Source organism: Ogataea parapolymorpha, chromosome III, assembly GCF_000187245.1.
Source record: "Ogataea parapolymorpha DL-1 chromosome III, whole genome shotgun sequence".
Lineage (NCBI taxonomy): Eukaryota > Fungi > Ascomycota > Pichiomycetes > Pichiales > Pichiaceae > Ogataea > Ogataea parapolymorpha.
The window spans coordinates 698,384-717,094 of NC_027864.1; the positions used below are offsets into that span (position 1 = coordinate 698,384).

The 18,711-nt window shown below is 53.0% G+C and overlaps 10 protein-coding genes across 10 annotated transcripts; 4 read left to right on the forward strand and 6 right to left on the reverse strand.

Moving 5' to 3' along the window:
* Window positions 1-34: 34 nt before the first annotated feature.
* On the forward strand, window positions 35-1,249 carry HPODL_00560 (uncharacterized protein; the record flags this gene model as incomplete). Its single annotated transcript, XM_014080516.1, has 1 exon — window positions 35-1,249. The coding sequence occupies one exon, from the start codon at window positions 35-37 to the stop codon at window positions 1,247-1,249; it is 1,215 nt and encodes a 404-aa protein (XP_013935991.1).
* Window positions 1,250-1,514: 265 nt separating this feature from the next.
* On the forward strand, window positions 1,515-2,084 carry HPODL_00561 (uncharacterized protein; the record flags this gene model as incomplete). The annotated part of the gene is made up of 1 exon (XM_014080517.1): window positions 1,515-2,084. One exon carries the CDS (start codon window positions 1,515-1,517, stop codon window positions 2,082-2,084), a length of 570 nt encoding a protein of 189 aa, XP_013935992.1.
* A 7-nt stretch (window positions 2,085-2,091) lies between these two features.
* On the reverse strand, window positions 2,092-3,138 carry HPODL_00562 (uncharacterized protein; the record flags this gene model as incomplete). The annotated part of the gene is made up of 1 exon (XM_014080518.1): window positions 2,092-3,138. One exon carries the CDS (start codon window positions 3,136-3,138, stop codon window positions 2,092-2,094), a length of 1,047 nt encoding a protein of 348 aa, XP_013935993.1.
* Window positions 3,139-3,360: 222 nt separating this feature from the next.
* HPODL_00563 (uncharacterized protein) lies at window positions 3,361-4,905 on the forward strand (the record flags this gene model as incomplete). The annotated part of the gene is made up of 1 exon (XM_014080519.1): window positions 3,361-4,905. One exon carries the CDS (start codon window positions 3,361-3,363, stop codon window positions 4,903-4,905), a length of 1,545 nt encoding a protein of 514 aa, XP_013935994.1.
* Window positions 4,906-6,266: 1,361 nt separating this feature from the next.
* Window positions 6,267-7,694, forward strand: HPODL_00564 (uncharacterized protein; the record flags this gene model as incomplete). The annotated part of the gene is made up of 1 exon (XM_014080520.1): window positions 6,267-7,694. One exon carries the CDS (start codon window positions 6,267-6,269, stop codon window positions 7,692-7,694), a length of 1,428 nt encoding a protein of 475 aa, XP_013935995.1.
* Window positions 7,695-7,756: 62 nt separating this feature from the next.
* HPODL_00565 (Ubiquitin-conjugating enzyme E2 8) lies at window positions 7,757-8,376 on the reverse strand (the record flags this gene model as incomplete). The annotated part of the gene is made up of 3 exons (XM_014080521.1): window positions 7,757-8,264; window positions 8,299-8,337; window positions 8,372-8,376. The coding sequence occupies 3 exons, from the start codon at window positions 8,374-8,376 to the stop codon at window positions 7,757-7,759; spliced, it is 552 nt and encodes a 183-aa protein (XP_013935996.1).
* A 54-nt stretch (window positions 8,377-8,430) lies between these two features.
* Window positions 8,431-8,868, reverse strand: HPODL_05159 (uncharacterized protein; the record flags this gene model as incomplete). Its single annotated transcript, XM_014080522.1, has 1 exon — window positions 8,431-8,868. One exon carries the CDS (start codon window positions 8,866-8,868, stop codon window positions 8,431-8,433), a length of 438 nt encoding a protein of 145 aa, XP_013935997.1.
* Window positions 8,869-9,181: 313 nt separating this feature from the next.
* HPODL_00566 (Glycogen [starch] synthase) lies at window positions 9,182-11,257 on the reverse strand (the record flags this gene model as incomplete). Its single annotated transcript, XM_014080523.1, has 1 exon — window positions 9,182-11,257. The coding sequence occupies one exon, from the start codon at window positions 11,255-11,257 to the stop codon at window positions 9,182-9,184; it is 2,076 nt and encodes a 691-aa protein (XP_013935998.1).
* Window positions 11,258-11,440: 183 nt separating this feature from the next.
* HPODL_00567 (DNA mismatch repair protein mutL) lies at window positions 11,441-13,078 on the reverse strand (the record flags this gene model as incomplete). Its single annotated transcript, XM_014080524.1, has 1 exon — window positions 11,441-13,078. One exon carries the CDS (start codon window positions 13,076-13,078, stop codon window positions 11,441-11,443), a length of 1,638 nt encoding a protein of 545 aa, XP_013935999.1.
* A 58-nt stretch (window positions 13,079-13,136) lies between these two features.
* On the reverse strand, window positions 13,137-18,527 carry HPODL_00568 (uncharacterized protein; the record flags this gene model as incomplete). The annotated part of the gene is made up of 1 exon (XM_014080525.1): window positions 13,137-18,527. One exon carries the CDS (start codon window positions 18,525-18,527, stop codon window positions 13,137-13,139), a length of 5,391 nt encoding a protein of 1,796 aa, XP_013936000.1.
* Between the last annotated feature and the right edge of the window lie 184 nt (window positions 18,528-18,711).

Genomic DNA, 18,711 nt, shown 5'->3' on the forward strand with positions numbered 1-18,711 from the left:
AGATTTTTGGCAAAGAACGACTTTTTAAAGGTACATGGACCCTCTACATGCGGCCGTGGTTGCGGAGGCAGCTGCGCGGGCCATCAAAAACTACGAGGACAGCGATGGGGTATGGCCAGAAAACCCTGGCGCACAAGGCCGTCACAATGGCGTAGGCAGCGCGCACAGCACCAAAGATGAGTCGCAGGAGAAATTTGTGCTTGATCCGGCCTTACAGCTCGAACTGGAGAAGTACGGTAAGCAGGAGGCACACGATGCGCACGAACTCGAGCATAAGAAGCAGGACGGACAGTTATTTGCAACTAGCATTTGTACGCGGTGCAAGAAGGAGTTTGCGCAGATGCCCGACAAACATTATCGGCTGTGTTCGCACTGTCGCGAGCTGCAACGGCAGCGGTCGCGCAGATGGCAGATGAGAACCAAGGAGAAGCAGGGTGTGTGCAGACGGTGTGGCGTGGAGATCCCGCCTGAGCACGCGCAGTTCGTTCTGTGCGAGAACTGTAGAATGTCGCTGCGGTCAAGAAAGGCGAGCCGAGCCGCGCTGGGCAAGTGTGTCCACTGCTCGGGGCCGAACGACTCGATCGACGCGAAGTTTAAAGTGTGCTCGCGGTGTCGACAGAACGACAAGATCCGCCGCTCGAACCTGGAAAAAATCGGGGCGTGCAACAGATGCGCAAAGCGGCTCAAGGAGTCCGACAGAGACCACAAGGTGTGCGAGAAGTGCCGCACGAAGAAAAAGCGCGGCCTCAGCGTCCCGTCGCCGCCTAATAAACGCGTCGCTCTGGCCGCAGAGCATCACAACGGGTCCAAGCATAGCGTACAACAGGCGTCGGCAGAGGCTGTGGCAGCAGCAGTGCTCAATGGACAGCAGTCTGGCCATGACCAGGACATCATGTTGCCCGATAACTTCCATAATTTGCCCCATATCCACCATTCGCAACTGAACCAGCAGCTGAACCAGCAGCTGCACCAGCAGCTGTCACAACTCGGGCAGGACCACTCTTCCTCCAACACAGACGAGGAGGAGGCCGAGAACTCGTCTAATGACGAAGACGTAGGCGGATCGCTCACGATCCCAAATCCAGATCGGATCTGTCTCAAGTGCGGCAATCATATCCATATAGACGACCTCAGCTTCAACCCGGCGGCCAACATCTGTTCGAAATGTCTCGAGAACGACGACGACCCAGAAACCACTGCCAACCTTTTCATGAACCCCGAGGGCGATGTCATTGGCAAAAATGCGTAGTCGATATTACCGGTGCACGGGTGTTTATGAGCCGCTGTTGCGCGATAGGCTATGCTGCCCGCTAGAAAGATTATCTACCGTTTCTCCGTATAGACTGTGGGTGTTGCGCGGTCACACGCACGGCTAGCCGCCATATGTATAAGTACAGGCCAGGGCACAAGAAAGACGTATTTGTAATACCAGGTTGCGCGTGGCACGACCAAACAGAACACAGATTCAAATCGATGACTTGACACCAAATAAGTGTCTCGGGATTCGGTACAAGATGAAGAGCTCCAGTTCTACAGGCAGGACCAAACGAAGTCATAAGAAACAGTATTTTTTAGAGCAGAAAGACGCCTGGGCACATGATCCTTATCAGCGTTTTTTCGCGCAAAGATTAGGCGAGCCTCTGCCGCCTGGCTGGCGAATTTCTGTAGATAACAAAAATACAAGATTCCGTCATGAATACCTGCCACTCACGACCCAGCGGTCCATGCACCACACATCAACTGCTCCACGAGCCGGCAGCCAAAATATCTATACCACCCCGGAAAAGTCGCCGTTGTCCAGTGGCTCCCAACGGTCGGTGCAGATGTCCGTAAGCACGGCCAGTTCTGATCGCTCCTGCTATCCATCCCCCAACGACTCAGCAATAGACACGGACGACTTGCCGAGACCTATCCCTATAAGCTCTCTTGTCAAACCTGAACCGCCTCTTGATCTTGCAGAGATCAATCAATCCCACGTCAAGTACGTCGGCTATTCAGGCACCAATTTTGAATTATTGAGCCGAGCGAGAAAAAAAAGGAAAGAATCCAAACTTAGAATCGATACTAGGGCAACGGTCTCGTGAGAAATCATCAGTTGGGCGTCCTGAAAATGTTGGACGAAAACCGGATTTTTTTGCCAGCAAGACCGTTGTTATCGTGTGCCGCAGGTTTGGACTTGGCCCGCATTTTTTTAGACTTGCTTTTTTTAGACTTCGCCAGCTTTTTGACTACCCCTTTCTTTAAGGCGTCTGCAACCGTTGTCTCCTCATATTCGTCCTCATCGTCATCTTCACCCAAATTGCTGCTATCAATAGCAAGTGCGTCATCTAGCTGCCGGATCATGTCTTCCATATCCAGGTTGCCTGTTGCAAAGTGTGGTTGCTGCTGCTTTCCGTAACGCGAGTCAAACAGTTGCTGTTGGGTTGCAAACTGGAGGTGCAGCGTGGGTTCTTCTTTTGCGAGATTTCGAACGTTCGATTCGGGCAGTGACTCATATGAAGGTGTGGAGATTTTGGAAGCTAGAGGCGCAATTAGCGAGTCTCCCAGATGCTGCTCCATTGCTACTTTAGCCTCTGACTCCACGTACTGCTTCCGCATATACGAGAATTGATGCCGCATCTTCTCATACTCCTGCTCTAAAGTTGCCAGCTCCTTGCTGTCTGAGTCACGAGCTTTCTCTTCGTCTTTGAAGAAATCTCCCGTCGAAACCATTTTCGGCAGTTTCTTGCCTTCAACGGCGTTTTTGCTGCGATTGGCGTCAACCACAGTTGTACCGTTGATGATGACGCCGGAATTGGGGTTTTTGGCGTCCCAGATCCAGTACGCATGGCTCGACGCCGATGGTGGCTCGCGGTCTCTCAGATGGATATTGTAGAGCGGGTTGGTGGCCAAGGCGGGAATTCTCTCGATGCACGTGCCCAGATAGTGGTCTCTGGCAGGCAGGTAGTTGCCAAAGGGGCATTTGTCTATCAGACATCTGAGGATATGGGCTCTCGAGGCACACAGACAGCTGAAGTCTAGGTGGCTTTTGGCACAGAGGTGTGCCTGGTCGTTGACACAGGCCAGCGTGCATGCGGGAGGCATGGCCACGGTCATGGCTGCCAACGCTATCAATGAAAGAACACTGGCGATATACATTGAAAGGTAAATAAGGGATTTATGACAAGGATTTTTTATAGCGCTGAGGAAGTGGGCCGAATGCTTATATAAGCTGGCTTAACAAAATAAATCCACCTTTTTATAGTCTGCTGTCATCCATTCACGTAGCGGCAAACAGGTCGCTTACGTCGCCAACTCATCCAATCATCTTCGGGCAGTAACCAGCCTCACTAGAAGAAAATAAAGCCTCTTCTCTCGTTGATGACACAACAAACCCCTCCAACGCTATTGGCTCGTCATGGAGATCACCATTACGCAAATATCAAGTACGGTTATGCGCTCCTGTTTATGTCTGTGCTGTACGTGGCGTTCAGATACGCAGCGCTAAGTTATTACCACAGGTGCTGGAGTCGGTCAGGCAGGTCGACCAGCAAGCAAGGCCTCGTCAACGTGCCACTAGCATACACAGTTTCCATCTTTGGCGTGGTATTGCTGATTGTGGAGTTTTTCAATTTGCATATTGAGGAGTTCACCATACATTTGAAGCGGTTTGGACGACTGGCATATGCCCTCACACCGCTCGATCTGTTTCTTGCCCTGCGTCCAAGTCCGCTTAGCATCGACAATTATCTAGACACTTTGCGGTTGCATAAGTGGGTGTCGCGGGTTATTCTTGTGTTTGGAATATTCCACAGCGTGGGCTTCCTGCTGCGATGGCTTGTTCTGGGCACTTTCTCGAAAACGTGGCGACTGCTTAACTTTTATGGGTTTGTCATGTTTGTGCTGTTTGATGTGCTTCTTGGAGTGAACTGGCGGCGAGTCCGGTCGATAAACTACACTTACTTCATTGCTTTCCATAACTTGGTGATGTACACATACTTGATTCTGACGCAGCTGCACGCTCGTCCCGGAGTGACATTATTGTTTGTGCTGAACATTGCACTGGTTTCGTACCAGCACGTTTACAGACTTCTCACGACCAAGAGCGTCATTATTGACAAGATATCTGAAAATAGCGGCTCTGCATTGCAAATTGTCAAACTGCCGCGTACGTTGCTTCCGGCGCAATTTCTTCCGGGATGCCATCTCAGGCTATCGCCGTACTCAGTCTATAATCCATCTTTCTGGCTGCTTCCATCGCATCCCTACACTGTGGCATCAATCCAGGAAGAGCGCTCGACGCACGTGTCTTTGGTTGTGAAGAAAAACCGCTTTGCATTGGAGTCGTTCAGGTCGTACTCATTGCAGCCATTCTTCAAATCTTCCCTATCACTCAATTTCTTCCAGACCGCGGAAAATGTCACAATCGTATCTGGAGGCTCTGGAATCTCACTGGGGTTGCCCCTTTTCAACTACTTCAAACGCAAAATACAGCACGAAAAAAAAGATATCAAGCTGCTCTGCATCTGGATTACGCCAAGCGTGGGAGATTTATTTATTCTTGAGGAACTGGAGGCAGAGGGACTGGAAGTGTACGTGACGCGTTCTGGCCACGAGGAGGAAGCGATAGAAAACTCTGAGGGTTTGGAGACGTTTGAGCTACAGTCGCTGGACGACGACTTCCAAACATACGAGGAGTCCAGTCAGGTGACACACAGTCCAGGTTTTACCGACGAATTTGCCACTGTGGTTAAACACGGACGCCGGCCAAGCCTTGAACATGTGCTGGCCAAAAATGTCAACCGCACCATTGATTACGCAAATAAATGGATTGTCTCCTGCGGCCCCACCCAGCTCAATAAGGATTGTCAACACTTGGCGGAGAAGCTCAAGTGCCAATTTTTCGGCGAAGAATACGCCATGTGATCAACACCTATGTGCAGCTGAGGCAGGCAATAACAGCTGAGACGGACATGCGCATTCATTCGATAGTCATCGTCTTTTCACTGGAGCACAAGTTCAAGACAAAGAAAGTGCTGCACCAGTAATTATGTGTTGAGAGCGGGATTAAAAACAATAGACATTTTAGTTTTCGTATTACCTGTAACCTCCCCAGTGGATGCCAAATAAGTGTATCTGCAGAATGGAAGCTTTAAAATTGTATGACGAAATAGCCAGCGTAAGTCGTTGTACGTATCATATGCCCTATTGTGACTAAACTAAGATGGAAGAAGCTTTTACAGGAGTTTACGCTCTGTGACACAACGGATTGTCAATATTCTGCCGTGGAACTTTTTTTCCAATTCGGATTTTATGCACGAACGATGATATCAATTATACACCGAGGGCTTCTTTTGCAGCGTGCATGGAGTCCATGCTGGGCAGGATAAATTACATCGCTCTATATTGGGTAAAGGGTTCCGATGCTCTAGATGCTACATGACCAATGCTCACAAGAAAACCACACAGACCCTGTCCGTATATCCAGTATCTCCCCAATCAGCCAGGCTCTTTTGACCAATAGTCTCTCCCAGAGGAGCCACCAGGACAAATATAATTTCCTCCGCCCTCATGCCGCATGGAAGCCTGCTGCCTCAAAGCCCCACGATTTGCGAAATTACTGGTTATGGAGTTATCGATACACGTAATCATCGATCAAGAGTTTCGAAAAGTTCTAGCAAAAAACGTATGGGCTGATGTCACTAAAGGCGAGGCGTGGAAGCTGACGACATTCTATAATGCTTAGGAAGAAGTTCTTTGGAGTCCGAGTGAAGGAGGGGACAAAGAGGCATGGCGCTAACTCAGGGCTGAACCTCGCTGGTAGCTTGGAACGGCAACGAGTATTACAATATATACCACTTTGTGCAGCCAAGCAACGTGCCTCTAAAAAGATGCCAATAAACCGAAGTTCCGGCCCAAAAGTACCGTGAAATTGCCGAGGATTTGACAGGTTTTAGGGTAATTAGTGGTTTAAGCTGCGCCACCTGTCGTGGCGTGCACAGTCATTAATAGTGATGTAATAGCCGACAGCTGAGAATTTTTAGTATGCCTGGAAACATGCCCACATAACCCGATCATCCCTCTCTATTGGACATATTCGAACATATTTGAGCCTGGCACAAGAAATTCCGCGCTTCTTAAAAAAGTGTCTGCGTAGTGTCTGCATAGTGTGTGCATACATGTGCAGATGCGAGGGGTTCTAAATTACGTTTACGTCGTGTAGTAAACGTCATGTCAAGATTAATCTTATAAAAGGCCACAGTCTCCTCTTCCTTTTCCCATCTAAAATGTATTCGTCAGAACAGAGCAAATGGGTGGCATTCCAATTCAAAGACCCCTTCGCAGCAGACAAGTTTCTTGTCTGCCATGTTGGGAGGGGAGTCTGCTGCCGTCCTAACTGTGACCTTGGGTTTTCTAGCTTCAACAAATCGGATATAGTTTTTGTCGACACATTGGATCAAGCTACTGCCAACGGCTACCATCCTTGCAAGCATTGTTTCCCAGACAGACAGCCAAACCCAGAAGACCTGCACGACACATTTGTTTCTATCGATCTTGATCTCCTGGTCAAGACTGTTGAGTACGTCAACGAGTCCATTGGCTTTATCAAGCCATTGATGGATGAGGAAGATGATAAGAACAGCTCATTGAAAGAGTCCTTGTGGAAGAGCAATAATACCTCGTTGAAAAAACGCCTCTCGGGCGGACCCGTTGACGACAGCGACGAGGTCCCACTTACCCGTAACAAATTTGATCATCTCAAGCTCATAGACCTGGCATGTCGCCACATTGCGCTTGCCGCCCTATCGACCAGCCACAGCGCTTCCATGGTGAGCGAGTCGCTTTCCAAAAGTCCATCGCCTCCAGACTCTCGCCGGGCCAGCCAGGCCGGCCAAGGCCGCAAAAAAAGACGCAGGGGCGGAGTGCTGGGATTTAAGGAGCTGGCATCCAAGTCGAACCTGAGTCCATGGCATTTCCACCGTGTGTTCAAGTCCGTCACGGGACAGACCCCAAAGGCCTACGGAGACAAATGTTGGGAATTTATCAATAAACAGGAGCGCAAACACCCGGTTGTTCACAGGAGAAGAGAATCCATAGTTATCGACACGCGAATTGCCAATCCAACGCTTTCTGGCGACGACGACGACAAGTCTGCCAGAGGCAGCACGCCTGAAGCTGACAGGGAGCCAGTGCAGCACGCCCCAGCTGCCGAGCCTACCGAACCAATGGGGCTTATGGAGACCGTCGAGCCTGCGCCTCCGCTCGCACCGTTGGCGCCTGCCGCCTCAACCACCGCCCCTGCAGTTGAGCCAGAGCAGCTGTTCAAGTCCGACCTGTCCCTGAGCGCGCCTGCAGACCTAAACTCGCCGCTCGAGGCCACCACGCCACTGTTTTACGACCCAGGCCAAATCACCGTGCCGCCTTCTGCCACCGTGTCGCCGATTATGCCTTCCACAGCCGACTCTTCGGCCACGTCGTTCCAGTGGTTTGACGAGATTGAGGATTTGTTTCCGCCAAAGGCCGCAGATCTTAACTTTGAGCTCGAGTCGTACCAATACACGCCTTCGATGGCCTACATTACCAACCAGCAGGCGCAGCTGCAGAAACAGCGGCAGTTGGAGGAGACCGAACTCGCGGATGATTGGCTGTCCGGGTTCAAGGACGATCATCAGGACTTTCTGGTTAGAGACGAATTAACGAACTACATTGGATAAATTTGGGAATCGCTTACGTATGAGGCTATATTATAAATGATAATATGAGATAATTTGATGACTCAGAGGTCGATTTCGCCCACCATCTCGTCTACGCTGCTGAGGTCGGCGTCGCTCGAGTCCGACTCGTCTTCCTCCTGGTCCGCGCCGCCGTTGCGGATTGTGGCTGGGTCCGCGTAATTTTTGACATACATTTTAACCTTCTCCACATACAAATTCTTATCTCTCATGTAGAGCGAGCTTGCGTCCCCGTTGAGCGGGTCTGCGGCATTCGGATAGTTGAGTAGCTGCGGCAGAAACGTCTCGAAGATGTTGAAGATGTCAAACATGGGCGACCACGTCTGGTTGATCACGTCCAGACACACCGAGCCACTGGACTCGTCTATGTTGGGGTGGAAGATCTTGTTCTGGAACCCGATCGACGGCGACTTGTACGGGTATTGGTCAGGCAGCTCCACGTGGATCCGCCACAGCCCACCCTCGTACGGCGAGTCCTTGGGGCCTTCGAAATTCACATAGAACTCTTGCATGTTGTCGTCCACCAGACTCACCTCGTAGTCGCTCATCAGTCTGCCGGTTAGTACGCCGTGCTTGGCACACTTACAGTTTCATCACATCGCTCTCAATGCGCCGTTTAGGAGAACTGGCCGTTAGTACGCTGGAAGTACCGGACTTACCTCATAGTTGCTAGATAAGAAAAGGGGCAAACTTTTTTTACAGCACAAAAATCATTATTTTATTTCACTCTATAGTACACGCTGCTTTCAAAAGAGCCCTGTTCCTCAGTGTCGTCCATTCCGGCGTTCAAATCCTCATTATCCTTCACCTCGTAGATCACTTTGTTGTATTTATCACAATATTCGTTGAAGATGGCGTTGTTTTGCTCGCGTAGCGACCCGTCGGAAGGGTTCAGAAACTCTTTCTCGAGCCGCGTGATGATCGTGTCCAACTCTTCCAGCTCGTCGTCCACGCTATCCCGCGTCTCCATCTCGCTATCGGCCTGCTCCAGCCGGCTCTTCCATTCTTCCAAGTACGCCAGGCTGTCCTGGCCCATCACGTCGCCGATGGTGACCTGTCCCACGTCCGCCGTCTGTCCACCAAACAGCTTTAGTAGGAGCTCATTTTGCACCACGTATTTAGCCGCAAGGTCGGCCTTGAGCGTGATACTGGACATGAAAATAAATAAATTAAAAAATAATTATTTTTTCATGCTTCCTATAGACCTCATTTCCCTGCCGTACCAAATAGTGCTCATCGACAACAGACAATTGGACGGCATTCTCATGGCAATTGACGACCAGCGCAATTTGCTGCTTTCCGACGTGTACGAGCATTCAGGCTCGCAAACAAGACATTTGGGTCTCGTGTCGGTGCCGAAGAACACCATCAAGTCTGTGCTGGTGGACAAAAACGAGTACGCAAAGGCTCAACGCTACAGGGAACGCCAGGCATGAATAATGATACTTTACTATAGCCAATACTAGCGATCACTCCTCGCTGCTCTCGCCATCGACGCTCGGTGCCACACTGGCCCCACGCAGAGTCACGTCTTCGTCGTAGCCACTCTTATTCAGCGTCCAGCTCAAATAGTCCGCGTCGTTACTCTCCTGCAGAGTGCCCAAGTCACCAGGAGTCATGCTGCCGTTCACATACCGGTCGCGGGGCGATCCAGGAACGCTCAACGGCCGCGAGATCTTAATTCCGGCGCTGTCAAACGGATTCGACGAGTGCTTGAACTGCTCGGGATACGCTCTTCTGAGCGCCAACGCACGAGCCTTGACGTACTCCAAACCCATCCGTTTCCAGTCCAGCAGGTCGCTCAGACGCTCGACACGATTTCTTTGGTTGATCCGCTGTCTTCTTGACTTTTGCGTGAAGTCAAACATCTGCTGACACAGCTGGTTGATGCTCTCGTCCACACCTTTCATCCGACGGTCGACAACGTATATTCCATAGTCCTCCGAGTTCTCGATTAGGTCCTCCATATAGCACCCGAATCCAGAAAGATTCGTTGTGATGGACGGGATTCCCATCACGGTGCACTCGGCAGGGGTGTATCCCCAGGGCTCGTAGTAGGATGGGAACACGCCCAGATGACAGCCTCTGACGAACTCGTCATAGTCCAAAGGAAGAACAGGGTTGCTGGAGTTGAGGAATTCAGGGTGGAAGATGATTTTCACGCGATCCTCGCTGGTGTTGAACAGATGACACTGGCGGATTTGGTTGAGGATCGGGTCGTTTGCGTCATCCACCATGTTGTGGGTCACAATTGGAGGCAGCGAGTCTCTTTTTAGCGCAAACATGCGTCTCTTCAAGTTGACTCTGTCTGCCGGCTTGAGGAGATCGTCCAACGAAGGCAGCTCGATCTGCGTCGAGTTCTGCATGCTAATCGGCTGCTGGCAGAACTCGAAGAGTCGCTTGCCCATAAGGTTCTGGACGTCCTTGATGGTGGACTCCAGCTGCTTGATCACTGCCTGGCCACGCAGCGTGTCCACCGTGTACGACTTGGTGGCTGCCGGCATGATGATGAAGGCGACCACGTTCATCTCAGAATTGATCGACTTGAGCCGGTGGTTGAGTCTGGCGAGCGCCTCGATGAAGAAGTCCACACCTTTGTTTCTATACTCGTATCTTCCTGCAATGAAAAAATAGAGAGTGTTTTCGAGCTTGAAGCTGAGCTGTCCGTAGAAGTGGCCGCGGACAAACTCGTTGATCTTCTCCTTTTTCTCTGCATGGAGGTTTTGGAACTCGTGCACGGCCTGGAATTTGACCACGTTCAGCCCGTTGGGCAGGACGCCATCAGGCTTCCGTTTCAATAAATGTTCACTTTCGTATGCAGTAATGTGGGACACCGTGGTGAAGACGTCTGCCGAGTGTGCCGCAGCACGCTCGATGCAGTACCGGTGGTATATGCCTCTTTTTCCCGCCTCGTAGTCCACGTCGAACTTATCGAGATTGTTGTAGAAGTCAACACTGCCCGCACATAGATATCTACCCAGCAAGGTAGCGTGGGTGGTGAAGATGGTGCAGCAGTCAATCTTGCGCTGGCGGCACAGCGGGATCGCAACACCAGCCAGCCACTCGTGCGCATGCAGTATAATTGCACGCTCCGTCTCGTGACAGCACAGCTCGCCGATGAACCACGCCGTCAGGTAACCGAGCATGACTGCATCGTTTGTTTCGACGTCACTTTCGGGCGACGGAATGCCTGCCAGGCTCCACAGATCTGCCTTCCATTCGTTCAAGTACGGGAAGGCCGACCCGATGTCGAAAAGAATCACCCGGGGGGCTCCCTCAATCAGCCAACGGCCGTACAGGTAGCGGATTCCTCTCGACTCCATCGAGTCCAGCGTGGCCTTGAGGGCCGCGTTATGCACCGGCAGCTCCTCCACCTCCACGGAAGCACTGCGATGGTTCAGAGGACCAATCAAAGTGTACCGTTCGCGGTATTCGGCCACAGTGACTGGGGCTTTCGACTTGAGCACAGAGTAGATACCCCCCACCCTGTTGGCGACTTCTGTCGCCACTTCAAACAATAAATGCTTCTCAACTTTCCGTGACATATGCGACGACTCTAATCAATAGTAATACACAAGAATTTCCAGGGTTTCAGTGTATCTTTCCACCGTCCAATTTAATTGTTGAAGCAATAATTTATCGATACCTCCTTATGTTTTACCCTCTCTCTCCCCACATTGTTGGGGCACAGGACAATAGGAAAAACCAAAACAAGAGGAAAAAAAGATTTATTTATCTAGCCATCTTATCAACGGAACACATGTCGGACGGCCGTGTGCGCAGTGCAATGGGTCCCTACAGAGCGCCAAGTCGGCCACTAGCCTGCGCTGAGAATCCTTGTCCAGCGTTTTCCCAAACCGAATTGCCTCCCGACACGCCTGAGAACGGATGGTCTCGTGGTACATTTCTGGCATCTGGGTAGTGGCGACCCACCAGTCGACGCTCGAGGCGCAGGTGCGTTTGCGTTTCGACGCCAGGTCGTCCAGAAATTGCAACACGCCGGTCTGCAAAAAAACAGCGTCCTTATCAGCCACCAGAGCCAGGATCTCATGTACCACCACTACTCCGTTCTCCTGGCGGTATTTGATGCCCCACCGACTCAATTCGGCAGCAAAGCGCGCGAACCGCTCTATCTCGCCTGCATCGACGGTTATCTCAATGCACACCGCAACAGTGTGCGTGCTGGCCGTCCATTGCCGGTACAGGGCTTCGACACGCACTCTTTCGTCGCACGCATGCTGGTCCAGTGCCACTAGTACGCCGTCGATGCGCACAAGAACAAACTTGCTCTCCACCTGGGCAACCACGTGACTGCGCCCGATGGTGGGCCCGTCAAGCACCACGTCACTGGCTGGACTGAAAAAACGCGAGAGCCCCAGGGACGGACGCGCCTTTTTTTGCAAACGCACAGCTCTGTCTCTGTCAATCCACCGGCGCGCCACCTCCTCCAACACAGCCTTGATCTTGTCGAACAGCACGGGACTGAACACCTTTTTGCTTGGGCTCTGCAGCAGGTCCGACTCCTCGAGTGGTGTACGGATGTCAAACACATAGAGTCCCGACCGTGCCCCCAGTTGGAGACTGATTGTCCTCTGCAGGCTTCTGTTTTCCAGCAGACGGCCGTTGAGAAATAGGAACTGGCACTTTTTCCCGACGTCAGGCCCCAACACGCCGGTGACGCATACATCCTCAAAGCTGGCCTTGATAGGCTCCACAGCGTCCCTGAGGCCATACAGCTCCTCCAACAAGCCTACAATCCCTGCCACGCCGCCCTGGTTGGTAACACTAAACACACGCACACCATTGCGCTCCAAAGTCACCGTGACCCCCGGCCGTGCCACCAACACAGAGAACACCGTTCTACTCAGCTTCGCGGTCATCTCACGCCATTCGGCAGCCAACTGTCGTTTGCGCACCGGCAGCCGGCCAAACACATCGAACACATGCACCAGCGTCCCGCTGGCCCCGTCGAAAGCGCACTGACGGGGGTTTTCACGCGCGGTTGTGCCAATATAGTGCATTTTCCATGCACACCCTTCTCTACCACTGACGATCTCTGTTCGCGTGCACAGTCCCATGATGGCGTGCAGCGACTCGCCACGGAACCCAAACTTTGATTCCTCCAGGTTCTTGGATGTCCAGTGGCGACGTCCCATGGCTGCGAAGTCGGGTGGACCGATGCCTGAGCCGTTATCAACAACCTCGATGTCTAAGCAACCGTGCTCGAACGCGACGCTGATCGTGACATACGAGGCGCCAGAATCAATACTGTTCTCTAGCAGCTCACGGACAACGTCTGTCCCATCGACTACGACGATGCCCGAGCGGATGGCGTCAGAAACAGGCCTTATCTTGCCATGGTCCATAAAATGCGATAAAAAAAAATTAATTTGCGAATATTTATGTATTATTTATATTTACAATTTAATTTACAAGCTCTGCGCCGTCCTGCGACAGCTCCTCAGGTAGCTCTTCCATCAGCTGGCTCTTGGCGCGCGCAGCCTCCTCCGCCTGGTGCACCATCAAGTGCATTGCGCGGTACAGTTCGTCCATCGTGCCCATCAGTAGGCCGTTGGCTTCCTCAGGAGAGGCGCATTTGCGCACCGTCAAAATGCCAACTGCGTTCTCGATTCTTGTGACGATGTGCTCAATAAACAGTAGCAGATCCATTTCTGCGTTCGCGATCTGATTGATGAATGTTTCCTCGGCGCTCGACGAGATCAGGTCGGACGGCAAGATCTTCGCCTTGTTGGAGATGAGCTGCGTAGTCGAGCCGGCACAGAAACTGCATATTTTCTCCAACCGTAACGACAGTTTCCGCAGTCTCCACACGCTCTCGGCGGTCAGACCACCCATCAACAACTTGCCCGCGCGGTTGTCGATCTCGCCATTCGTTCTGGTGAGCAGCTTCAGTCGCTGTGCGAGATGGGCCGGGAAAATAAGCCATATTTTCTCTGGTGCCTCAAGTCCCTTCAACTTGCGGCTGCCGATCGACTCCTCGACCCAGCCTATCTGGTCGACCTGGTTCATCTGACTCTCCAAAATCTGGCCCAAGGTTTTTGACCCATAGACCTGGCTGATGTCGCCCGCACCAGATTTGACCTGCTCGTGCAAGTTGCGCAGTTTTTCAAACTCGTAGTAAAAGTCCGTGCTCATGGCGATCTGTCCGCCGTCAGCAACAGAGCTGACCCGCGAAGCACGGTTAACCATTGGCCCGAAATAGTCCATTCTCTTGGTGACAATATCCCGCTCGCAAACGGGACGGCCCCAGTGCACGCCCATTCGCACCGACAGACCACGGAAAATAATATTGCCCTCCTCGTCCTTGATCTCGCAACCCTGGTCGGAAGCCAGTATCTCGGCAGGCCAGTCGTCCGTCGTGAGCAGCTGCGACTGCACCGTGAAACACCACAGAAGCGCGCTGGATGGCGTCGGGAACGACACCATGAACGCGTCTCCTTCGGTCTTGACCTCGTAGCCACCAATAATCCGCAATTGCCGCCGCATAATGGCGTTGTGCACCTTGATTGCCGACCGCATCGCTACTGGATACGTGTCCCATAGCAGCGTCGAGTTCTTGATATCGGTAAACACCATCGCGAGCTCGCCCGTCGGCGGCTCGATCTCCTCGTCCAGCTTGCGCAGAAGCGAGTCCTCGGGCAACGATCCGCGCTCGTGGTACTTCTGCTTCGTTGTGAACTGCCGCAGCGATAGCACGACCGCGGTGGCCTTGTCGCTAACGCCATACGAGATCGCAAAGTCCCGCAGCTTCTCGGCCGCGATGCCCGGGTTGCTTTTTTCCTGGCGCACAATGTCGGCAGCCAGGTCGTACGGCACCTTTTTCCAGATCTCAGACGTCGCGATCGCAATCATCTCCTCGTTCTGTGTCAGCTTGTACTTGGAGATACTCGGCACCGCGTTGATGTGCGGGATGAGCTTGAAGTATCCCACCGCACGTGACACATCGCTTACGCCGTCGAGGTAGCCGTCTGTGGTAACAAAGCCGCCCGATTCTCTGATGCGGGCGTACTCTTCGGGTGCGTACGGCTCGTGCTTGATGGTAAGCACGGAGTATTCGCCATCCGCCTTGGTCAAAATGCCCATGATATCGCCAATGTTGGCCACGTACAGCTCGTCGCCACGGATGTAGATAACCGTGGCGCAACACCCTGTGAGGCCGTCCTTTTCCATTGTAAGCTCGTCGGTGGTGGTGGTGCGGTGGGCGGCGGCTGAGCTGAACGTGGACGACTTGTCCTTGTTGATGAGGATGCTCATTTCAGAGTTCATCGTGAGGAACGCCGCGCGCAACGCGTCCTCGATCGTCTTGCCCGAGTCCTGGCCCTCGAGTTCCTTGGCCAGATGGATCTCGAACGTTTCCTGGATGATTTTCGAGATTTTGTCGCCGCTCTCGTCGCTGCAGTTCTTGCCGTCGTAGATCGTAATCAGCTTCTCGTTCGAGTTTCCCCGGAACCGCTCGATCACCACGTCTCTCGTAGTGAGACTCGACTTGTTGCCGAGTGTATCGGAAATGCCGTAGCCGTATTTTCCAAGCTGCGACACGGTCGACCGCACACGCACGTCAACGCTCTGGTCAGGCACAAGGTCCGTAGTGATGGTGACGTCCATCAGTCCCAGCAACTTGAGGTCCTTCAGCACAAGGAAAGAGTCCAAACTGTCCTCCATGCCCTCGCGCTTGTGCAGCGGCTTGATCTCGAGCCGTTTGTTGCCCGAGAAGTTGAGGTACTTTAGTTTCGGGTTGTAGCTCCAGTTCCAGTCGTACGGTATGTTGCCAATGTTGTACTTGAGGTTGTTGGATCCGACGTCGAGCGCGGTCATGTTGGTGATTTTCGACAGCTCCGCAGGCAGCGTATGGAATCTGTTGCCGTTGAGATGCAGTGTGTCCATCTGGGTGAAGGCCTCAAGGTCGTCGACGGGCAAACTAGATAGATGGTTGCCGCTCAGATACAGTTTTTGCAGTTTGGTAAGGTTGTTCAGATGGCCAGGAGGAATATCGAACAGTTCGTTGTAGGACAAATTGAGCACCACAAGGTTCTTGAACATCGATACGGTCTGGATGACCGAGTCGGTGAACTTGTTGTCGTTAAGACTGAGCACTTTGAGTGACTTTTCGAGCCCGACGCTGTCGTAGTTGCTCATCGTCATGGTGGATATTTCTGACGTGCGCCGTTTAGTGCTTGGCGCGACAATCGACGACTGGTGGTTGCGTGCGCGCTGTGTTGCCGTGCGGCCCAACGACGAAAAGCCCGTGAACGGCACAAACTGCTCGGGCGGGTCTGGGAAGAACTCCAGCAGGTTGGACGAGATGTTGAAGTACTCAAGCGACGAGAGGTTCCAGATCTCGGGCGTGAGGAAGCTGATGTTGTTGAGGTGCAAGTCGAGGTAGCGAAGTCTCGTCAGCGAGCCAATTGCGCTGGGTAGCGAGGTGAGGTTATTACGGAACACTGACAGATGTGTCAGGTTCTTCATCTTGTAGATATCGTCGGGCAACGAGACCAAGTGGTTGTAGTCCATTGTGAGCTTCTCAATGGCAGGCAGCATCGACACAAACGAGCACGACGTGAGCTTGTCTTTGGAGAAGTCCACAATCTTGAGTTTGGTCATCACCTGGTCGAACTTGACGAGCGTGACCGGGTTGATATTGAGCTCGACCTCAAACAAGTTGGCTGCGCTGCTCTTGAACACCGAGATGTTGTTTCCTGTTGCGCGGATCACCTCGAGAGCGGGCAAGTTTTTCAGCGCGTCGATCGAGTCGAATTTGTTGAACCGGATGTCGATCTTAATCAGCGTCTTGAGCTGCCGGAAAAACGACGGCAGGTCCCTGGACAGTCTGTTGGCCGCCAGTTGCAACACCTCCAGGTTCACTAGGTTCGACACCGAGTCTGGTATCTCGGAAATGCTGTTATACGAAAGATCAAGCCGTTTTAGGCCGGCAATCTTGGTAAGCGGCTCGGGGATGTTCTTGAGTCTGTTCGATGAGAGATTCAAGCTCTGCAGGCTCTGTAACTCGGCGAACGACGCAGGCAGCGTCGAAATGCGGTTGCATGCCAGGTTCAGCGTCGTTAGAGTCGTCATTTTCGAGATCTCAGGCGGAATCAGCTTGATATAGTTCACCTCTAGGTTCAGCTCCTGCAGCCGCGGCGCGTACACGACGGGTGTCGGGAACTTAGGGTTGCCGCTGCGTGTAAAGCTCAGATTGAGCAGGTTGCGGCAGTCGTGCATGAACTCCTTGGTGAATTCGAACGACGGGTTTTGCGACACGTCCAGACTGACGATCGGCTCTGCGTACAAAAAGTTCGGAATATCCTGCAAATTCCAGTTGTTGAGATTGACGTTCTGCGGGTTGATCATGCGGCGGCGCTCGTTGCTGATTAGCTCGACTCCGCGGTCCTGCACCACGAATTTGAACAGGAAGCTCAGATCGGTGCGCTCGATATAGTCGAGGTTGTCGCGCTGCGTGTAGCCGTACAGAAACAGCATTGTGCGCTGGATCTTCAGCGGCCTTTCGTCCAGCGACAGCGTCCGGATCAGCCCGCCACACTTGAGCACAATAATGTGGTCTTCGTCGTTCTTCAAAAACCGCTTGCGGTGCAGCGAGTCCAGAACATCCTTGCACGTGGTATCCAAAGTGCAAGGCAGCACAGAGCTCTTGTCGCCGATGAATATCCGCACCGACGACCGCGCAGCGCCCTTGAGTTCCTTCGCGTGGTATACACGCCCGCTGTCCTCGGTGATCGTGCTCTTGCTGTCGCGTTTTTCCCTGTGCCCGTCCAGATGGTTGTCACTCTTGGGGCTCGAGGTCGACGGCGATGTTATGGCCGAGGCCTTGCGCGGCGGCACCAGCGACCGGCCTGACGACGCCGTCGACGACTCGGACGACGACATAGAGCTCGTGCGCTCCTGGATGCCCGGGTAGTGCGTGAGCGGGTCTGAGTTTTCACGCGTGTTTTTCACCTTCCAGCTCTCGGGCGGGCGCCACTCGGTGCGTTCTAGCGGTGGCTGCGGGATCATGCTGACCGTCGAGCCCATGCGCGACAGCCGGGAGTTCGAGAGTCTCGTAATATCTGCCATCTGCTCGTTATCGGTGTCGAGGTCGAGATTGAACGGGCTGGCCTTTTTGTCGGAGCTGCCGAACGGCAGGGCCTGCGAGATCGGGTTTTTGAGTCGCGACGAGAACGACACAGACTCGCGCGGTGACCCGCCCTTCTCGGAGTCCGTGGACGCCGTGCGCGAGCTCAGTGACTGGTCGGACCGCCGCGAGAACCGAGACGAGTGCGAGCTGCCCTGGCGCCGCGCCTTGGGATCCGAGTCACGCCGCGAGGGCAGGAACTTGTTGAAGAAAGAGGTCCCGCGACGGCTCTTCTTGGGCTTGATCGGCGTCATCAGCGGCGGCACAGGCTTCTCGCTTCCGTCGCGCCGACCATGGAAACCTTTGTACGAAGGAGGAACGCCTATGTCGCCCTGGCTGCTGGACGGACGCCGTGAGCCATTGTCGCTGAGCTCGTGCACGGATGAAGTGTGCGAGGTGCGCTGGGCGTCCTGGTTCAGCGCCAGCGACGAGCTCGACGGCGAAACGGGGTTCACCGAAGGGAACCGGGACGAGCGTCGGGAGGTGGTGGGCGATGCGAGTGGACTGGACTCCTGTGATTTGTTCTTGCGCTGCGCAGACGACGTCAATGCCTCGGATGCACCAAAACTCTCGGCCGTGTACTTGGAGTTGAACTGCGGAATCGAATGATTCGTGGGAAACTCGCTATCGTGCTCCAGAATCTGTTGTTTGTTCGCTATTCCTGTCATTCTGCGAGGAGACGTTGCATAGGACAAGCAAAGACTAATGGTGTGTGGCGGTAGAAAGGTAGGCGGCGAGGGAACGGCGGCAAAAAATGCAGTGGCTGCTGAAACTCGCACCAGACTATTTTATCTACCTATTTTTCGAATGAGACAGCAATTTTTCCGCTGATTTTTGTGTCTGATCAGAGGA